The sequence below is a fragment of the Uloborus diversus genome, unplaced genomic scaffold (genome assembly GCF_026930045.1).
Source record: "Uloborus diversus isolate 005 unplaced genomic scaffold, Udiv.v.3.1 scaffold_13, whole genome shotgun sequence".
NCBI classification, from domain to species: domain Eukaryota; kingdom Metazoa; phylum Arthropoda; class Arachnida; order Araneae; family Uloboridae; genus Uloborus; species Uloborus diversus.
The window spans coordinates 10457148-10479963 of NW_026557987.1; the positions used below are offsets into that span (position 1 = coordinate 10457148).

At 38.5% G+C, this 22816-nt stretch overlaps 1 protein-coding gene across 1 annotated transcript in view; it reads left to right on the forward strand.

Annotated features, from left to right (window-relative positions):
- The window catches only part of LOC129232591 (sodium/potassium/calcium exchanger 4-like), a 35447-nt gene that overhangs the window by 10987 nt on the left and 1644 nt on the right, over positions 1 to 22816 (forward strand). The window contains exons 3-9 of the mRNA XM_054866724.1: positions 2136 to 2219; positions 9473 to 9579; positions 13363 to 13463; positions 15096 to 15186; positions 17499 to 17838; positions 18576 to 18812; positions 19647 to 19748. Of these exons, the coding sequence (XP_054722699.1) occupies positions 2136 to 2219; positions 9473 to 9579; positions 13363 to 13463; positions 15096 to 15186; positions 17499 to 17838; positions 18576 to 18812; positions 19647 to 19748 (1062 nt within the window). The remainder of the gene's footprint in view (positions 1 to 2135; positions 2220 to 9472; positions 9580 to 13362; positions 13464 to 15095; positions 15187 to 17498; positions 17839 to 18575; positions 18813 to 19646; positions 19749 to 22816) is intronic.

Here is a 22816-nt window from a genome sequence, read left to right on the forward strand (position 1 = left end):
AATTTTGGATATGTGCCCTTTTAAACGAAAACCTGAATGTTGAAAATTCCAATTTCACTAAAACCCTAATATTTCACCTTCTCATATTCTCTTATCGAAGTACATGAACCTAAAAGCAGGGTTGGTCGGATTGGACCCAATTGGGTTGGACCCAATGGGTTTTTTTGAAAAAACCCATTTAAAAAAACCCATTATTTAGCCCACTTTTGGGTTTTTTAAAATTTTCTGAGAACTTTTTTTTAAAAAATAATTAATTTAAATACTTTTACAATTTAAACTTCTTTTTTATTTCTTCTTCACAATAGGCAATGGACATAAAAAATGAATTTTGAACTTTAATAGTATTTCTTAACTCTTAAGGGCATTAAAAAATGCTTCAAAGATTTTAAATAAATATATTTAACTTTTTTCCTTCAACTGGTCAATAAGGAACTCAAATTATCTTGACTAAGTCCTGTCACGTCAGATTTTCTCAATATTTGCAGATTGTACAAAGGATACTACTTTAGCTAAAAGGCTCTCATGTGAATTATTTTCTGCAAACCAATACGTCACAAATCTCGAATAAACAAGGTATATTTTTTTAGAAATTAACAGGTTTTACAAATGGTCGGACAGAAAACGGAATAGGATGTACAGTATTTTCATTATCTTACGAAAAAGTTTAATATTTCTTACTCTGTACACAGAAATAGAAAAACAGGCAACATAAAATTCAAAGAAATGTCTTGATTAAGCTGGAATTCAGTAAAAAGGGATTTAAACTACTTGAGGTTCTACAGTAGTTTTGCCTAACAAAATGAAATACAATAAAGTAAAACACAAAAAAAAAAATGTCAAAACGAACAAATAAACAATACATTTTATCACTCGAGAAGTAACTTTGCCTTAACTGTTGGTAATCATGGAAACTAAAAAAATCTGAAACTTCACCATTCTTGAATTTTGTCGTCTTTTATACCTTTCTTCAGAAAACGCTGAATTTTCCAGCTTTTTTTATCAAGACAATTTTTGTGCTTTGTCCATATACTTATGCTACAATATGCTACGAGTACCCCACCTTTCCCCTAAAAAAAGACAAAAAAACCCACATTTCTTTTTAAAAAACCCAGCTTTAGTTGGGTTTTTGGGGTTTTATTTTAAACTAGTGGTACCCGCACGGCTTCGCCCGTAATAGCAAATTAAAAGGTCTTTTGGTTCGCCTGTATATTTACAAATGATGTGTAATGAATTTTCTCGCCAATTGGCTTGTGCCCACGTTACGGTTCCACGTTATGATAATTTCGTATCTCGCCCATTGGCTTGTGCCCATGTTACGGTTCCACGTTATGATAATTTCGTAATTTATTCGTCCATCTTATGATATTTTTTTTTCTTGAAATTGGAATAGAAAAAGAACCACATCAAATTTTCGAAAAATCGCTTCGAAGTGCACACCCCTATGCTACATACTAACTTTGGGCCAAATTTCATGGAAATCGGCCGAACGGTCTAGGCGCTATGCTCGTCACAGACATCCAGACATCCTCCGGACAGAGAGACTTTCAGCTTTATTATTAGTAAAGATAAAGATAAAGAAAACCCAAAAAACCCTGGGTCCATGGGCTTTTTTAAAAAAACCCGGGTTTTTGCCAACCCTGCTTAAAAGAAGTGGATTAAAATTTGAGGATTTTGAACATGCTTTCCTTCGGATCTAAAAGTCTTCGCACTAAAGATTCTTTCAGGATATGTCCCCTTTTGTTCAAAATAAAACGTGCAGAGGACCTCCAAAAGGAGGTATCTTGCCAGAAAGACAACCACGCGCTCCGATTTGAAATGGCTTTTTTCACTTGGTAACGTCACACGATAAAAAAAAAATTGCTTCAGAAATCTGACATCTTAAAAAACTAATTAAAAATTAAATGTTGGAGAAATAAGAGTAGTTTTTGACTCCATGTTAATTTTTTCTGCTCGTTCGATCAATTTCTGTGACTAAAAGTAGTACTTTTGACTGAAGGTAACACCCCCATTTGCTCATGTGCCAAAATGTCTCACTTATGTTCGTGGCTGATCAGAAACTCGAACAATAGATTAGCGGATAATCGGAAGTTTATTAAAAGAAAGAGTGACACGTGATTTTTTTCTTCTTTTTCCAGACTTCAAGGTGCCAACGGACATCGCCGGTGCCACCTTTATGGCAGTCGGCACCTCCTCTCCGGAGCTCTTCTCCTCTGTCATAGGTAAGTGCCCCCCCCCCCCCCCCCCAACGTGTTTCAAAAAAAGTTCAAAAGTAGAACACAGTGGAACCTCAGAACTCCGTAACAGCTGAGCTCTGTTCAGAATCCGAACACTTCGGATTTACCGGGTGGCACCTTAAAACAGACCTGTCTACCTAAAACTGAAAGAAAATAATGAAATGAAACTGGAAATGAGAACTATTCGCAATTTAAATAAACTGCTAGAGGAGCTGCAGTCTCTAGCCAATCGCTGCTGAAAAAGCTAAAACAGAGACCCACCCAATTACACAAATTCTACGAGACATCTGTCTTGTCCAGGCAAAGCCGAAATGTTTCATCTCTTTGACTACTCCCTTAAACTACCGCAAGCTGGCATGGGCGCCCATATGCAAAATTTTAAGGGGGGTGGGTTCAGATATTTTTCCCACGGAAACAGATTTTAGTAGGTTAGTGTTATTAAAATTTGACATTTTTAATAACTTATTCATTAATGACTGTTTTTACATTTTTGCAAAGAAGAAAGTACTAAAAGTAAGGAAGATCTCATTTCTAAGGGGGGATCAAGCCCCCTCTTGCCCCCCCCCCCATATGGGCGTCCATGCAAAGTGGCGAATTTGTGCTCTAGAATTGCGAATACGATCAGTCACATGCTAGTTAAATAACCATTTTACAAGCTACCAATACTAGACAACTTGCAAGTAATGACACACAAAAGTGGTAATAAAATAAAAACAAATCAATTTGTGGAACATTTTAGTTGTCAGCCAATAGTCATTGTCGATCAAACGCTAAATTTTGCTAAAAAATGAGAATCGGCACTGAATTTAACGTCCTCAACTTTTAGACAAATTTTCAAGTCTTTTTACATGTGTTCTCATTCTAACACTTCCCTTGAAAAAAAAAAAAGTTTCGATTTAAATGTTATAAATTAGAACGTTTAAAGAAGTTGAAATACGGATGAAACGGAAGCTTTGTTTCTTAGGTTCCATGAGTAAGAAATTTTACGTAGATAAATCAAATATGAACGAAAAAGGAATTTTTATAAACAATAAATGTGGAATTTAAATAAAAAGAAGAATAGCTTCAAAATCGGGATAATTGAAGGAAAGGAATTTTTCACCGAAATTAAAACAAAGAGAATATTTTATCGTATAATCAATATATGTGGTCCGCCGTTAAATTTAATCTTTTCTAATGTTAAATAAATATATATACGCCAATTAAGTTTTAATATGTTCTATTTTAAGCATTAACATATACAAAAATGACAGAGGTCCCTCTTTCTTTTCGTATTTTGTTCCATAAATACACTCGTAACTTGTAATCCACGCGTTATATTATACCTCATTTCATTTAAACAAGTACTTTCCCGAATAATAAACATTATTAAGAAACAGAACTAAATTTCTTTGACTCTATAGGTATGGATAGTAGCATTATAACAAGTCTTCTTACTACCTACCTTATTATATCGAATGTGCTTCCACTTCTTCTGTACTATTTATCCCGATTTGAGGTTACAAACAAAAAATTACTATGCAAAAAAAATTGATCGCTTTTAATTTAGCACAGTCGGCTTACCTCATAAGCTACTTTATTTGATATAAAACTACTCTTAAATAGCTACTAAGAGATATTTTAAGGTCATACCGTTGAAAATACGGGCAGAAAATATAGCTTAGATAAAACTCGAGACATTAAAAGTCGAAATAGTAGGGGAAAGTGCCAATCATGTCAATAAAAAATTTATTAAGCAAAAGTAATTGATGTGTCTTAATTTCAGACTATTGGCTAATTCTTGCGTGATTATATTTCAAATAATAAAACCACTCTTTAGTAACTACTAAAGGATATTTTTAAGGCGACTGATTAAAAAAAAACGGGCAGAAACTATAGCTTGGATTAAAACTGATTATCTATGAGACTTAAGAAACTGAACTTGTGAGAAAAATTACCAATCAAATTGCTAAAAAAAAGTTTATTATGCAAAAGAAATTGATGTCTCCTAATATTGGATTTTGGACTTATTCTTACATAATTTTATTTTACGTTATATAACTAAAAATGTTTCTAAGGTCGTACCGATAAAAAAATATAGGCATACAATACAGCTTGGATCAGAACTGATTATCTGAGAGAGATTAAAAATTGAACTTGTGGGGGAAAAGTGCCAATCATGTCAATAAAAAAAAAATATCTCCCGAGAAAGTAAAGAATATGCAAGTCAAAACAATGCTTAATCTACAATCAATGTTTTGATTGCGGTCTTTGATTGCGGTAAAAAAAAAGGAAAAAAAAATGGATAAGATAAAAATTTAATTCCTCCATTCAAAACTGGAATTCACTCGTTCGAATTTAATCATGGGAAATGCAATCTGCTGGCGCGATATTTTTACCCCGTGAAAGATATCTTTAAACTCGGTTGAGGACTGTTCCCAGATAATATCAACAAGTTGTAAGATTACTATGCTAAAAAAGATGATATTGCATGAACCACACAAGTGCTTTGTCATTATCTTAGCATGATACATATGTTACTGAAAATCATGGCAAATAAGTGTAATCTTAGAGCATCCAATTGCGATAATTATTGTGGTGTGAACTTGCCGAAATTTATCTAAAATTTATGTCAAGTCACAAATCTCGCAATATTTCTGTCATCATTCAGTAGCGAACCTAGAATGGGTGGCACCCGGGATGGTCATTTGTGGTGCCCCCTCCCCCCCCCCCCTACAGAAGCAAAAGAAAAAAAATAATAACAAAATTAATTTGAATTTTGTCATCTCGAATTCAAATTATGTTTTTTCGCAATCACGAGAGTGTGTATGTAGGGCGTGTGTGTTTGTGTGTGGGGGAGTATGTGTATTTGTGTGTGGGGGAGTACGTGCGTTTTTGTGTGTGTAGGCATGTGTGTTTGTGTCTGTGTGCAGGCATGAGTGTTGGTAGTTGTGTGTATGAGTATTCGTGTGCGTGGAGGCGGGGTATGTGTATATGTGTGTAAGCATAGGTGTTTTTGTCTGTGTGCAGGCATGAATGTGTGGGTAGTTGTGTGCATGTGTAGGTATGTGTGTATGCGTTTGTGTGTGTATGTGCTTATGTGTGTGCGTGTAGTTGTGTATATATGAGCGTGTGTGTAGGATATTGACGCAACCTGGAGACGGCTTTCGCTAGAGGAGCAGCATCGGGAGGACCCGCTCGACGGTGATGCTGCGGAGGGTGGCGGGGGAAAAACAAAATCATAGGACATCAAAACAGTCAAATGAAAGCAATAAGCAATCGTGAGTGCTCAAAAATATGTAAGCATAAAATTCGTGCAAATTTCAGAGCTAACTACATTTGTGTCATAACGAAATTTTAAGTGAGCTAATGTACAAAAAAAAAATAATAATAAGGGGGGGGTCCCGGGGGGGGAAGCCCCTGAAAATTTCCAAATTTGTAGTCTTAAAATGAGTTTTAGCTTTTTTTCTTTTTTTTTCCAAAAATTTTCAATTACACATAGAGAGTCATCCTCCAGACGGGTGACACCCCCCCCCCGAGGCAATCCGCCCCCCCCCCCACCGTACTGAGTTACTGTATCATTGCAGTACGATGCAAATATCTCAATGAACTTTTTTTTTAATGCAATACAAAAACTAAAGGGATTAAAACTTAACGAGCTGTGTTTTGCCAGAAAATAATGATAGAGCTGCTATTAAAATCTCCCGAACTAATATATTACAACGTTTTTATCATTGTTGTTTTCAAGATGAAGCTGCGAGCATCGTGCGAGAAATAACAGAAAATTGTTTCAACCAAGTCTTTTTGAAGTCGCAAAAATGTGGGCAGAAGTTTAATGAAAACATTATCACAATATCTTGCAAACACGTCTCATAATATTTTTAAGCAATCACGATTGCTTATTGTTCACACTTGACTGTTTTGATGTGCTATCATTTTATTTTCCCCGCCAGCACCCTCTGCAGCATCACCGTCGATCTATAGCGAAAACCGTCTCCAGGTTGCATCTATATGCTACACACACGTGCATACATACACAACTACACACACACTCGCGCACACACAAATACATACACCTACACACATACGCATACGTACAGACACCTACACATACATACATACATCTACACATACACACCTACACACAACTACCCCACACACTCATCACACTCATGCCTACACACAACTACCCACACACTCATGCCTGCACACAGACACAAACACATATGCCTACACGCACATACACATACCCCCTACACACAAACACACATATGCCAACACACACATACACATACCCCTACACACAAACACACATACCCCCCACACACACATAAACACACACGCCTACATAAACACACACAATCGTGATTGCGAAAAAACATAATTTGAATTCAAGTTGTCAAAATTCAAATTTAATTTTATCGTTATTATTTTTTTCTTTATGAGATACAGTCAACAAACACGTCATTGATGCAGAAAAAGAGGCAGTTTCTTGTTACTGGAACAGGAAACTGCCAAAATCAACATTGTGTAAAACTGCTACACTTTGTTAAAAGAAGGGCGTTAATATACAAATCTCGCAAAAGTGTCGTTGCTACGCTTTAGTCAATGATTTCAACGAGATTCAATTTCAATTAGATCTTACTGGAAATCGTAACGAAAAATCATAATAAGTACAAGTAAAAAAAAAGCATTTAACTCTTACCTTGAACCTATGTCGACATCCGGACGATTTGAAAAAAAGTTCTTACGGAAACTCCAAAACAACAAATGGAACAAAACGATGCGAATAGTTCAGCATACTCCAAGTTCTTATTCCAGCGACAGAAATACTTCCTTTTACGTTGTTTATTGAAACGTTTGTCTTTTTTCATTTATACCGTCAAAACAAAGTTGATTAAAGTTCAGTGATGGGACGTTCATTTTTTGATTGCTGTCAGTCCAAAACGGTAAAACGACAAACAACATGAGGTACAAGTATTAAGAATTTACCTTTAATGTACGATAATTTTTTTAAATGTACAGTAACTTTAAAATATTATTTTAAAAATTAAATGCCCGAAGTATCGCCAAAAAAACACAACAGAATAGTCTGCACCCGGATGTTGCCAAACCTAGAAAATAAAGCTTCGAGTTTGGAACTGATATAGAACTCATGATTATGTCTATCGGATAAACATTTGAGGACGAAAAAATTGCAAAAAACTGCGATGACTAATGCTTTGCCTGATATCTTTTCCTCCATGTGTTTAAAAAGGAATTAATTACAATCCCATTCCTTATTCGCAACTCCAGAGCTCGAATACGCTACCTTGCGGTGGTTAACAATACTAAAGAAAAAGGTAAAACATTACATTCCACGTGTTTTCTTTGGGGTAAATTACAGGCTTCAGACACTTTGTGGTGTAATCTAATTTTAGAAGAAAGAAAAGAAAACTTCCCACAAACACGAGGAAAAATGACTGCCATTACTAAGCATCAAATCAAGTTATAAGTTACGGAATTTGTTTGTTTTACGATTTTCATCCACCATTAGACAGTGGCTGCAGCGCCCCCTATAGTTTATTGGAGTTGCGAATAACATATTGACTCAGTCGCTAGCAGCTACTCAAGGGTGCCACGAAACACAATTTTTAGGGGAGCTCAATTTGCTAAATAAATTCCAATTTTACCGAACTATTAAACACAAACTTGCACACACATCATACTGTTAAGAATTCGTGATACAACTTCAAACTTTTTTAAAATGATGACACAGTTCTTGAGAAAAGCACAGGAGATTTATTTGCAGCTATGTACAGGAAATGTAGTTGCAACTGCTAAATCAATTATAGCAATTAGGCAAATATCAATGAACACCGTAAAGTCAACGGTTACACTAAATCCTAGAGAAGTTTTGACAAAATTCGAAATGCTTCTCGTATTGTCTCTTTATTCCATTCACAAATGTTATCCGGGGACCATATACTTCAGTCGAATGTTAGGGGGTTGTATGTACATGACAAGAAACTATTTACAAGTTACGTTACTAATATAATTTTGGATAAAAAATAATGGAATAAACGCCAAATTTAATTAGATTACAACAAATTAATCATGCATATAATTACTATTTACAGAATTTGTAACAATGCATACAAACATAAGATGAGCAGAAGCATTAGACATCATTAAAAAACAATTAAAAAAGTAAATATAAGAACATTAATGTTTCAACATTATCGCCGAATTTGCCGAATCATCTATCAAGTTTGCTGAAAAGGAAATTTTGGGTGAGTCATAGTGGCCTCCAATGGACGCTTTGCAGTTACCATGCATCCATGCGGATGCTTGGAAGCGCTCCCCCCCCTCCCCCGCCAGAACTATGTCTAAAATGTAGAGGTGGAGATGAAGGGCTCTTTAATCTATCGTTCGAGACTCAAGTTCTCGGGTTCTCTGCCACAGTAACCACACAACGAATACACTAGAGCTGTTCACTTATCGGCCGTTCGTCCCGTCCATTCCGTTTTTTGACGTGACGGACTGCCGACGAAAGCTGAGTAGCATTCACATACGGTCGCCGCACATCAATCACGCGACTGAATTCATCCACCAGAGAGAAGAGCGCGCTGCTCGGCGGAGACCAATGAAATGCCGTCCTACTTTTGACGGCCGTCAGATATCTAGGCTCTTCTGATCGAAACCGTCCCGTCCAAGATGGCTTAAGGGCAGTTCACTTATCGGCCGTCCGTCGCGTCTATCCCGTTTTTTGACGTGACGGACTGCCGACGAAAACAGAGTAGCATTCACATACGTTCGTCGCACATCAATCACGTGGCTGAAATCACCCACCAAGCGGGAACCAATGAAATGCTGTCCTACTTTTGTCGGCCGTCAGATATCAAGGTTTTTATGATCGAAGGCGGTCCCGTCCAAGATGGCTTGCTGTCATGGCAACCAGCAAAGAAAACCTGTTTCGGGCGGAAAAACTCGGGATGGACGGAACGACGGCCGTAGTGTGAACAGGCCCTTACCGTCATGGCAACCAGCAAAGAAAACCTGTTTCAAGTGGAAAAAAGTGGGTGCGGACGTGACGGACAGCCGATATGTGAACAGCCGATTAAACATCAACTTTTGCAGTTGCGTGCCTTTGAAGAGGGAGTTTATAGTCATAGCTTCAATTGCGTAAAAATGAGGCACCAAAATATCTTCAAGGACCGACACTGAGCACTAGTAGGAACTATCAAGTATCTAATGGTTTGGTTATCTTTGCCCAACAGGTGCCTTTATAACGGAAGGTGACATTGGAGTGGGCACCGTCGTGGGATCTGCAGTCTTCAACATTTTAGCAGTGACGGGAGCGGCCGGATTGGCAGTCGGCACAGCGGTAAGTACCCTCTTTTGTCCTAATATGTACTGTCTGACCATGGATTACATGGAAAGGCTAATACAGTAAAACCTGTAAAGTTGACCACCCTTGTAAGTTGACCACCTGCCTATGTTGACCGCTTTTGTCAGGAACGGAATTAGTCCTATCTTATATAATGAAGAAAAACCTCTGTAACTTGACCACCTCTCTATCTTGACCACCTGTCTATCTTGATCACTAATGAATACCGAATTTGGTTTGGAGTATTGTAAAAAAACCTTTGTAAGTTGACCACTTGGTTTATTTTTTTTAATTTAACTAATTATTTCATTTATTTATTTATTTATTTTATAGCTTTCCAAGAATAATTTTAATGCTTTGATGCCAGACCAGTATTTTACCGACTAAATACAACAGCAGCACAGCAGTTACTTATTTCTGGATAGCACATTTTCATTTTCAGCGACCTTTATGAACTAGGAGAGTCCAGCTTGTTGCTTTTTGTGTTATAAGTTTTACATAAAATGGCTTCAAAAAGAACGTTAGTTGAACTTGAGATTGATAAAAAGTATGAAATATTTAAATTAATTGAAAAGGGAGAAAGGCAGAGAAAATTAGCTGACAGATATGGAATTTCTAAAACTAGTGTCTAATATAGTAAAAAAACAAGGGAGATAAAACAAAAATATTTGAATAACATTTTTAATTATTGTTTCAAAGTAATGTTAAACAATAAAAGTGAGTTAAACAGAAAGAGTAAGTGTCAATTAGTCAAAAAGTGAAAATATGGTGCAAGAAATGACAAATAATAATAATAATAATAAAAAAAGCATTACCAACCACCCTTTGTTAGTTGACCACCTGTGTAAGTTGACCACCAAAGTACTGCACCGCTAGTGGTTAACTTACACAGGTTTCACTGTATCCGGTTTATGGGCCGAAATGGACCTATCTATTAGTTTATAGGGGTGTTGGTTTGTTTCAGATGTGCACTTTTGCCTCTCTATTATTTACCCTTAGTTTTGTAAAAATGAAAATTTGCTCACAGCAGCATTTTTTAAATCCAAAGTATATTCGATCTATATCCTCACGGCAAAAATGAATTGATTTATTTATTCACAACAAAGTTTTGAGCTTACCATTTTGCTTTTACGTTCCTGAACGAACGAAATGAAAATATTTTCTTTTCTTTTTGTTGTTTCCATGGTAACTATTTTTGCTTCCCCTTATTTTATTTTTGAGAATACAATAAATGAATAAGGCACTAGTGACATTATAGAACGCGTGCATCAAAATCCCATCGTTATTTTCCCTTCTCCCCTGCTAAATTCATTCAGATGGGATCGTCTTTACTTGGCAGATTGCCAAATTACATACAATCCGTGGTCAAACAGTATCTAGTTAATCACGCGATTTTTTTTTTTTTTTGTAAAAATAGGTCAAAACTATCGAGTATTTTCTCGACAGAAAATGAATAGTTAAGTATAGTACAACTGCAGGCAGAATACCGATTAGTAAAGTAAGAAACGACAACGTCAAAAAACAACAAATTGCAGATTACTGCAGACACGTGTTTCGGCGTTACAGGGAACGCCTTTTTCAATGCAGAAAGTAATGAGCAAATGTCAATAACCGTTAAGGGGCCGTCCATTAATCATGTGATTTTTTCTTTTCTTTTTTTTTTCTTTTTTTTTTTTTTTTTTTTTTTTTTGAGCAATCACGATTGCTTATTGCTTTTATTTGACTGTTTTTTGGCGTTCCTATGATTTTATTTTCCCTCCAGCACCCTCTGCAGCACCACCGTCGACCGGCCTCCTCACGATGCTGCTTCTCTAGCGAAAACCGTCTGCAGGTTGCATCCATGTCCTACACTTACACGCATGTACACGAACACACAAACACATACATATACACCTACACACACATACATACATACATACATACACCTACACACACATACATACATACATACACCTACACACACACGCATACATACAGATACCTACACACTCATACCTGCACACAGACACAAACACACATGCCTACACACATACACATACCCCCCCCCCACACACACATAAACACACGCCTACATACACACACACACGTGATTGCGAAAAGCATTATTTGAATTCAAGGGGCCAAAAATCAAATTTTTTTTTCTTTTGGCATTTTAAACCCCCCCTCCCCCTTGGCGATACATGTTGAGGTTGAAGATTACCCCCCCCCCCCCACCATATCACGTGTTTTTTAGTACCTACGAAAAAATCTTATTATTCTTTTCAAATATTTATAAAATACAGGTATAAGTATCATCTAATAATGAAAGACTACAATAATAACAACAAAGATGATATAATAATGAAAGGTATGCGAAAAATGTATTAAAGTAGAGTATCCTCGGACCACAGATTACAAAGACTTTCTTCCATGCCAACAACCTGATAAGCATCTTCAGTTGTAGTTGTTGGCGCAGTACTTAGTACTTTGAGGTCCACATCGGTTCCATCAAACCACTCGGCGTCGGTTGAGTGTTGCACGTTTGTAGAAAAAAATAAGGGTCGTGGTGGCCTGTTCGATAAGGCATTGGACTTGGGGTCGGAGGGTCTCGGGTTCGATCCTCGCTGGTCGAAGATCCACCGTCGTCATTAATGGTGACTGGGCGACGTTAAATATGCTCGTGGTCACAATGTCCTCCAAGTGAAACGATACCTCTGGGGGTGCCAGACCAGAAAGTTATTCGGCTTCTGTCCTGGTTCTAAATTCTCGAACTGTCCATTGGCGGCACCACCATCTATTATGTTGTCTTCGGAAGGAAAGGTGCCTTGCACTCAGTCCTTCATAGTTTGAGGGCCAGAAGTCCCTTTGATAGTTGATAGTTGTAGAAAAAATAAATACACGTGATGTATTACTACAACCCTCCCTCCCCCCATGTGATGTTTCGTGATTTTTTCTAGACCCCTCCCTCTCTTTCTAGCCTCACGTAATTAATGGACGACCCCTAACCGGTTCACGGTTATTGACATTTTCTTTTAGTTTAAGCTTTGGCTTAATCTTTGTCCAATGGAATTCTTTCTTTCGACTTTACTGTACCTCACAGAGAGCTCATGCCCTTGGTTTGCATTCCTATTGGTTCTTTATTGGTTTATAATTTTTTCATTGGTGTTTGGCTAATCCGCTATTTTTATCTTTTAAGCCCTTTGCTTATCTAGCTCTTGGCTTTTCTCGGATGTCTTTTCATCCATAAGCTCATTACTTTCTGCATTGAAAAAGGCGTTCCCTGTAACGCCGAAACACGTGTCTGCTGTAACTGGAAATTTGTGCTTTTCTTACTTTACTTTTCAGCACAAATGTATTTATTTATCTTAGAATACCGATTGCCGGGTTATGCCATGCAGAGACTGCAGCTTTGTACTTGTTATGAGCTTATTAGTCTGGAATATTCAATAATCGAGCTAGAGGCAGAAGTCATTTCATTGAAGCTGAGAGCGTCATGAAACTGGAAGGCTCGCTTCTAGCTCGATTGTCGACTATTCCAGACTGAGGAGTCCATAACAAGGACGAAACTGCAGTCTCTGGATGTGATGACCGGGCTATCGGTGTATTGCGTGCAGTTCTGCCTTAGCTCAATTGACGAGTTGAAACACTCCATTGCTGTGGACTCTCGCTGATCTGCTTAATTCACTTTAGCTACCAGTTTGTTGGCACTCTCAGCTTCAGTGATGTGACATAACCGAGCTGTCGGTATGTTACAAGTATAAGTCCGGAATTTTATTTTTCCCAATGGTTTTTTTTTTTCAGGCTGTCCACTTGGATTGGTACCCTATCACTCGAGATGTCACCATGTACATAATCACCATTAGTACCCTGGTCTTCATCATTCACGACAATATCGTCACGTGGTAAGTACATTTTTCGATTCGAATGGGCTTGTACAGCTTGACTGGGGAAGGACGGCGGGTGTACTGGAAACGGAAGACTTCATTTCGTAATAAGTAGGATCAGCGAGACCGTGCGAGCAGTAAAAACTTTACCGCTTGAACGTTCTATCCGAACCACAAAATGAAGTAATCCGTTTCCACTTCCAGTTCACCCCCCATCTCCCCATTGTGAAGCTATACTAAAAAAAATCTATTCCAGCATTAACAACGGGACTTATTCATTAATTTATTGATTTATTCGTTAATTAGAAAACATTTTTATTGATTTTATGTATTGTTATTATCAACATTTTTTAGTGCCGGGGTGAAATTTCAATAAAGTGTCAAAATTGAAGCTTTTTTCTTTTTTCTTTTTTTTTTTTTAATCGAATTCGAATATGTTTTAATGCGTAGTACATATATTTTTGACGTAACTGCATGTAGCTTTATTATAAACTAGTGGTACCCGCACGGCTTTGCCCGTAATAGAAAAATTAAAAGGTCTTTTGGTTCGCCTGTATATTTACAAATATGTATGGTGAATTTTCTCGCCAATTGGCTTGTGCCCATGTTACGGTTCCACGTTATGGTAATTTCGCAATTTACTCGTCCATCTTATGATAATTTTGTTCGGAATAGAAAAAGAACCACATCGAATTTTCGAAAAATCGCTTCGAGGTGCACACCCCCATGCTACAAACTAACTTTGTGCCAAATTTCATGAAAATCGGTGGAACGGTCTAGGCGCTATGCGTGTCACAGACATCCAGACATCCTCCGGACAGAGAGACTTTCAGCTTTATTATTAGTAAAGATTATTATTAATAATAATTTTTAGTGCCGGGGTGGAAAAGAGAATTTCAATAAAGTCAAAATTGAATCTTTTTTCTTTTTTTTTTTCAAAACCGTATTCGAATATGTTTCAATGCGTAGTACATGCAATTTTGAAATAGTAACTGTATTTTTATTATAAACTAGTGTGGTATCAGCACGGCTTTGCCTGTAGTAGAAAATTAAAAGGTCATTTGATTCGCCTGTATGTTTGCAAAAATAATGGATGATGAGTTTCTTGCCAATTTGCTATGTTAATTTGCTCGCCCATGTAATGGTATGGTATGGGTCGTTCACGTTATGATCATTTACTCGTCCATGTTATGATAATTTACTCGGTAAAATGGGCTTAAAATTGGAATAGAAAAAGAACAAAATTCGAATTTTCGAAACATCGCTTCGAAGTGCTCACCCCTATGCTACGAACTAATTTTGTTCCAAATTTCATGAAAATCGGCTGAACGGTCTAGGAGCTATGCACGTCACAGACATTCAGACATACAGACTTTATGCTTCATTATTAGTAAGGATCGTATTAAAGGCGCAGATAGTGAAATATTTGTTTAATATCAAAATCTGACTGGTATTATAGAATTCAACTAGCATCAATTGCACACAAAATATTTATTATTTTGATTTCTTAGAAGTTTGTCTGTTTTCATTTTACGGACAAGATTTGTAAAAATATTACGATATTCCTAACCTTAGAAAGTTCCATAAACCACTGTAAAACCAATGAAGGAAGCAATGATTTTTTGTTTAATTTGAGTGCTTCCATCCTAGGATCGAGTCTCTGGTTCTCATCTCCATGTTCGTCTGCTACCTGACTCTTCTCTACTTCAACTGCCATGTCGAGGACGTCACCACGAAGACGGTGAGTGTCGCCAACATTTCTCGCCAAATGCCTCCGTGCTCGCGCACTGAGCTACGTAACTAACGCCACCTACTTTATTACCCTTTACACAAAAGACCATTCATTTCGTGGGGTACATGTCCTTAAATGTAAAAAAATGCAATATTTTTCTTCTTTAACAAAAGACGAAAAAAAAAAGCCAGCTCAAATTTATGAAGAAATTGAAACTGCGAAAATTAAACAAAAAATATATATATATTGATATTAAAGACGAAAGAAGGTTATTTTTCCATGGTCACTGACGATTTTCTGCATGTTGAAAGTCCACCGGCTGGCTATTTGAATTGCTGGTTTCGAACCCTTGACCAAAGGTGCATGTAGCCAACGCCACCCAGCAGAAGCATGCGTAAACGAAGAGTAGGGAAATATCAAGTCGCATTGGTTAACCATCTCGGAATCGAGAGTAATACGATCATTATCGTCACAAATTTGACAATAATATGGTTGAATTCTAACTTCCAGTCATCGAAAAATCACCGAGTTATGTTTTGGAGACATATTTTGACTATATTCTGTTCAAGAGAAAGATAGACTAAAAGTATGCAAATGGGTTGCTAGATGGTTGCCCCTTTTTTGGACTTAATCCGCAATTTAAAAAAAATAAATAAATTTTTAAAAACTAATACTAATCGCCGTCTGTTTGACACTGATTTGTTATTGTCCACGCCAAGCCCGTGGTTTACGACGCCAAATGACGTATTCCTTTATTTATAAACCACAAACCCTGCGGCACAACAGCCCGTGAGGGCCAATGCCTACTGTGTCCAACTCAGTCTTCCTGACCAGGGGCTCTGGGGTGCAAGGCAAATGTTCCGGTTAGGGGGGTCAGCCTAACGCGGAACCCCCCAGTGTTTGGTTCCCGAGGACGCTTGGTACTCATTTTATCGACCCACTGAAGGGATGAGCGGCTGAGTTAACCACGCCCAATCCTGGAATAGAACGCGGGCCTGTGGCGAGGGAGCGCATGGCTGCCACTGGGCTTCTTTATTTATATGTAGCTTACATTTACCGTACACGCTAGATAAACTCTGTTAGGGACCATTCATTAATTAAATAAGGGTCCTGAGGGGGAGGGGGTTGAAAAAATCTCTACATGCCCTTACTTGGAGGGGGGTTCGACCGATTCTTACGTAATATTTCCCAAGTCGATATTTTAAATTAGAAATCGCGCGTTCAAGTGGCTTGGCAGAGATCGTATTTCATTTGCTTCTGGAAGGAAAAATACGCATTAGGATGAGCTGGTTTTTTTTCTTGTTTTTCATGAATAAATAGTGTAAAATATAATAAAAGAATCACACTGTGTATCTGCATGGTATGTCTTATTTTTAATAAGTATCGCGTTATATGCAAAAAAAAAAAATGTCGAAAAACATTGTCTAGATTCCTTTTAGTAAATATTTCTTTACCCAATAAGAAAATTCAATAATAGTGAATTTAAGAACTATTCCAGTGATGTAAGATTCGTAATTTTATTATTTTGAAAAACGAAATGGAATCTTACGTAAGATGGGGAGGGGGGGAATTCTTACTTACCCTTACATGGGGCATGGGGGAAGGGATGTCAAAAACACACTCCTATACACAAACACACTCATGCATGCACACCTACGCACACACACTCATGCATGCACACCTACGCACACACACTCATGCATGCACACCTACGCACACACACTCATGCATGCACACCTACATACACACGCATACATACACACACCTACACACAGGCATACATACACACACCTACACACAGGCATACATACACACGCATACATACACACACTTACACACAGGCATACATACACACACCTACACACACGCATACATACACCTATACACACACACGCAGACATACACACACCTACACACACACGCATACGTACACACGCCTACACACACACGCATACGTACACACACCTACACACACACGCATACGTACACACACCTACACACACAGGCATACACACACACTTATACCCACGACAATCATGCCTGCACACAGACACACACACACATACTTACAACACTCATTCCTGCATACATACATACACCTACACACACACGCATACATACACACACATATACCCACAACACTCATTCCTGCACACACACACACACATACCCACATACCCATGCCCAACACACACACACGCCTACATACACATACATATAATTGCGAAAAACATAATTTGAATTCCATTATTTATTTTTTTTATATCTTGTGTATATTTGCCGTGAACGCAATATAAACTCTATTATCGTTCTCCCCCCAGGCAAGGAACGTCCACCAGTGGTGGCAGCGAAAGCGGCGCATCCAGCTCACCGTCCTCCCCACCACCGTGCTCGACGAATCGACGGGTCTCCTGACCTCCGACCGCCACCGCCACCACTACCACCGCTACAACAGCGGCAGCCAGGACTCCGCCTGCCCCTCCTCTGCGGCCTCCTCCCTGATGGCCTCCGCCGAGATGACCTCCTCCGGGGAGAGCGACACCCTCGCCAAGGAGAGCGGCCACTTCGAGAAGCCCCCTCTCCTGGTGCCCCAGGTCATCGCCGAGAAGTACATCATCGTCAAAGACCTCGACTACGGCTCGGACACCATCAAGAAGAAGCGTGAGTGGGGATTTTTTCGCAAGTTTGCCGTTGAAAATACACTTTGTAATACCAATGGAAAGAGCGTATTCTTCTGCGTAAGATTGAAGCTTTTCTTTCATAGCTTCTAAGTTAATTAGAACTGGAGTTATACCTCTTTTGGTGGCTTTGTCGTTGCCATTAAGAAGCGTGAGTGCGGATTCGTGCTTTTGAAGTTGAACACTGAGATATTAGTTAGAAAGTTCTATTGTAAATTTGGTGGTGAAAATACACTCACACATTTAAAATTTGTGATACCAATCGAAAGAGTGGAATCTTCTAAGTAAAATGGAATTTGTTCGGAGCTTCTAAGTTAATGAGAAGAAGTAGTCCTTTTTGTAACCCAGAATATGCGGCTCCCTTGCAAGAACAAATTGTAATTTTCACCATCATCACCTGCCATTTATTTTTCATAGACTATTAATATTACTCATTGATGAAAATATTTTTAGCTACCGTTCTGCCTAATGTGTTAGCTAAATAAACTTCAACTTAAGGTTTGAAAATTTTCCATTTAATTTTCCGCCCTTTCCTTCGCGTTTGACCAATTTTGTACTTTTACTGAATTCTTTCAGAACGTTATTTTGCTTTAAACACTTAGATACGGTCATTAATGAAATTTGAATATTCTTTGTCTAATTTTCATTTTGATTTTGTCTGCTAAAAAATTAATGTTTTTTTAAACATATATTAATGCGTCTTTAACATTTTTTCCACAGTGCCAGAAGATTTGGAAGAACCCGCCGAAGAGATCCACCTGTGGACTCTACCCGAGGGGGGCTCCTGCATCAAATTCTTCTTCTTTCTGATGTGGATCCCCAACTTCCTTTTCGCCATCACCGTCCCCCGATGTGACACCAAGGGGAGGACGCTCTGGTTCCCCGTCACCTTTTTCACTTCTATTTGCTGGTTGGCCGTCCTCTCCTACATGTGCTTCTGGATGGTGGCCGTCATTGGTAGGTGTATGCTCAGCAAACTGTTGGCCATGAATATGACATGATAACAAGACGCTTGACCTTCAGATAGCTTATTTACATTTGGGGGACGGAGATATTCTTACATTGGCTAACGATCAATGGGAATGGCAGTACGCTAGAGGCTGTCCATGAATGATACACACTGTTTCTCCTTTTGACTTAAGTATGACACGTCACCTTACTCCTCCCCTCCCCCTGTCATGCTAGTGTTATAAACATATTGCTAAAAAGTGATATGACACACTTCTTGTTAACCCAATCCCTTCCCCCTGTAACAAATTGCCCCTATTTTACGCCCCCCTCCCCCTCAAAGCGTAACATCATTTGTGAACGACTCCTTATTGGCGAAACGGAATTTTTCCGTTACGTGTATACTACGCTTAGCGCATTTTTAATCTTGGCCATAATTTTCCATTTTATTTATTATCGCCATGTTGGGTCTAAGTGGCACTGTTTGGCGATGCCTCACTTTATTTCCACACAAAAAAAGGCAGTAAATGAAATTATAAGTTCTATTTAAATGAAAAATCATCGACACTGTCCGCACCTCTTAGATGAGTTCTGTGCTCAGAATTTTACCTCTCTGAGAGTAACCTGGTGTTAAAATGTTGCCCACATGACTATTTGGTCACGAAATTTAGCGAGTTTCAGTAGGGTAGTAATTTGAGATATGGTCCTTACAAAATCACCACGAGTGTGGTACAGTTTCTTTTCACTAACCCAACTGACTCAACCGCCACGCATTCCAGTGGATTGAAATGTCTAAGCGTAAATGTCCTACCAAGAATAACAGATTTTATTTCTCCTCAACAGGTTACACCTTCGGAATACCGGATACCGTTTCCGGCCTCACCATTCTAGCGGCCGGCACGAGTGTTCCAGAACTGGTGTCCAGTGTTCTTGTCGTTCGAAGCGGTAAGCACATTCAAAGAAGTTACCTAACCGTACTTTACGTGTTGTTGATATCATTTAGTGGATAGTTCTAGTTTTGCACTATTGTTGATTTAAATTTTTTGGTCGTTATGTAACAAAAAGTTAAAAATAATATTACTGTTTTTCATACCGATTAAGAATTTGATTTGACAGCAATATAATTAACTCCTACAGCAAATGTCCTTCTTTGTATTCCTATTCCTATTCAGAGTCACAACTGACTCAACTGTATTTATGTCGAGGACTGCATACCAAGTGCCTTGCCTCCATTATTTTATATACCGATAGATGGCAGCACCATCACCCGATCGAACAGTTAATGAGAATTTAGAACTAGACCAGGCGCTAATAGCTACCTGGTGCTAGCACCCCCAGAGGTATCGTTTCACTTGGAGGACATTGAGAGCACGATCCTATTTAACGTCGCCCAGTCCCCTTTAATGACGACAGTGGGTCTTCGACCATCGAGGTTCGAACTCAGGACCCTCCGGCCCCGAATCCGACACTCTACCGATCGGGCTACAACGGCCCTGGAAAAAATCTGAAAGAGTTAGACCATAGAATCTTAGCCGCATCACAGCAACGGCATGTTGTTTGTTCCAATCTAGCGATGCGGTGGGCTATATGGACTTGAAAATGCTCCACCCACCGTTCCGATTCTGTGTTTGGTCCTTTACCAAATTTCGCGTGAAAATCATAGGCGGATTTAGGACTGAGTTCCTGGGGGGGGGAGGACTTTTTTTTTTGGAACAACATTTTTAATTGCCCTCCCCCCTCCCATGTTTTTGTCTGTTTTCTGTCATAAGTAAGGCCATTCTTCACTTTTTTATGTGTCGTTTTCATTACTGTAGGTAATCATGCTGGCCTTTTTAAATTGACCTTAAAAGAGAGGGGGATGTTATTAAGAGAGTGACGCAGTGCTAAGTTTTACGCTTTAAAAGTGCTTTGTGATGCAAGTTAATACTTTAAAAGAAATGGTGCACAGATTTAGAGAATAAGTATCAAGAGAGTAACATACTACCCATTTGAACAATTCTTAATGTATACACTTGATAAGAAATAAAATTGAAGCACACTTTGCTTAGGAGTTTCAAAGACTTTCTAATTATTTTCAAGGTTTGGTTGGTTAGATTGGGTTTTTGACTCAAGAGCCCTTATAGGCTATACTGCGCCAATTCTTTTCAGGGATTTTAGAACCTAACAATAATTTGCACTTTCCAGTCTTTGAAATTGAGTAGTAGATTATACACTTGTACAGTAGTGTTCAAACTTTGTAAGAAACGGCTATTTTAAGTTTAAAAGAAAAAATAAACTTTAATTTCCTATTCAAAAAAGAAAAAATCATGATTTTTTTTTGTTATAAGAATTTGGAAGATAAGTTGTTACTATATAAACTCCTCCCAAAACTGGGGGGCATTGTCCCCTTTGCCCCCCCCCCCCTAAATCCACCCATGCTCTTCTAAACTATTCAAAAACGAAAAAATAATGATTTTTTTTTTAATTTTTGGAAGATGTGTTGTTACTATGTAAAGTTCTCCTAAAACTGAGGGGGGGGCATTGCCCCCCTCTGACCCCCCATAAATCCGCCCATGGCGAAAATGTCTTTCCATCACGACGATAAACAATGATGTTTCGGTCAATTCAGTGGTGTCCCGAACATAAATTTTTGGGAGGGAAAAATTCTCAGTTTACCGAATGAACTCTGAAATTAACAGAATGCATGCACGCATACCTACAGCTAAAGAAGCCAAATTTGCCGAATCGTCGGACAAAATTTGCCGCATAGGGAATCTTTTGGTAGGTCACAGTGACCTCCCGTAACCTCCAATCGGAGTGCTCTTGAGTGTATTCTAAAACGCAGCACGTTTTCGCTCCTTTCTCTTACACAGACAGTACCATTTTGAAAAACCGAAGCACAAACAATTTCTTACCCGGGAAATAGTTCGCTCTTGTTGTACAAATCTTGTAGCTTCAGCATCAATTTGCTTCGGCTAAATAAATCAATTAAAGAATTTTTACTATACTTTTCCTCTTACAGTATTCATTATGAAACGCAGGGATGGCCATCTAGGAGGGGGGGGGGGGCACGGCGCAGATTGTGCCATCGAAGTTTTTAGTGGGGGGGGGGGGTGGAGGAGTATTATTATTATTTTCTTTTTTGGGGAGGCTCTTCGCGATATTTAAGGGGGTGCGCCTTGCTGGACAGGGCGTTACATCCCTGTGAAACGCCCTGTCTTTCAACAAAAAGAAACTTATTTGATCACTTTTATCTAAGCCCACGTTGCGTAAATCCTCATATAAATAATAGCCGATGATCGAGTAACAATGAGACTTGCGCCACCGCATGATCATTTGATAATGTGTTTTGGTTAATGTTTGACATGCATTGAAAGACTTTATTATGACAAGGCTGAACTCGATCCGGTCACTGAACTGTTTTACTGGTAAGACTCATTTCAGGGGAATGAAGAAACAAAAACAATTAACGCTATCTACTGGAGTTTCATAGAGTAAAGAAATAACATATAGAGGTCCCGCTACACAAAGAAATTGAAGCTGGAAGTTGTACCGCTGTGTCCCAAGATCCTTAGCTTCCTGCTAAATATCTTCAGATGCATTTTGATTCAAAACATCCCAATACTGAATCTTAATTGGTTGTCAATTTCAACTTACATATTGATGCAAGTGTATAAAGTACGTTTGCGAAATTGCATTGAAACATGAATTAAAGTGCAAACCAATCCGCCAGCTACTTTATTCGGTCTCTTTGCGAGATTGGTGAAAACTATTCTCGCGAAGCGATCATGTGGGGATATTTCGATAATTGGGAATCTGGCGCGGTAGTCTCATTTTAGGCGTAAATAATTTTATTTTGGTAACCCTGCTTATTTATAGTAACCCTATGTGAATACATGTTTCCTGTCTCTTTGTTTAGATTTGTAAAGAAAAATACCTCTCGCACAGGCGCTGGAGCCAAAAATTGACGCCAGCGAAGAAAGGTCGCCAGATTCCCAATTATCGAAATCTTCCCCGATCATGTTATCATAACC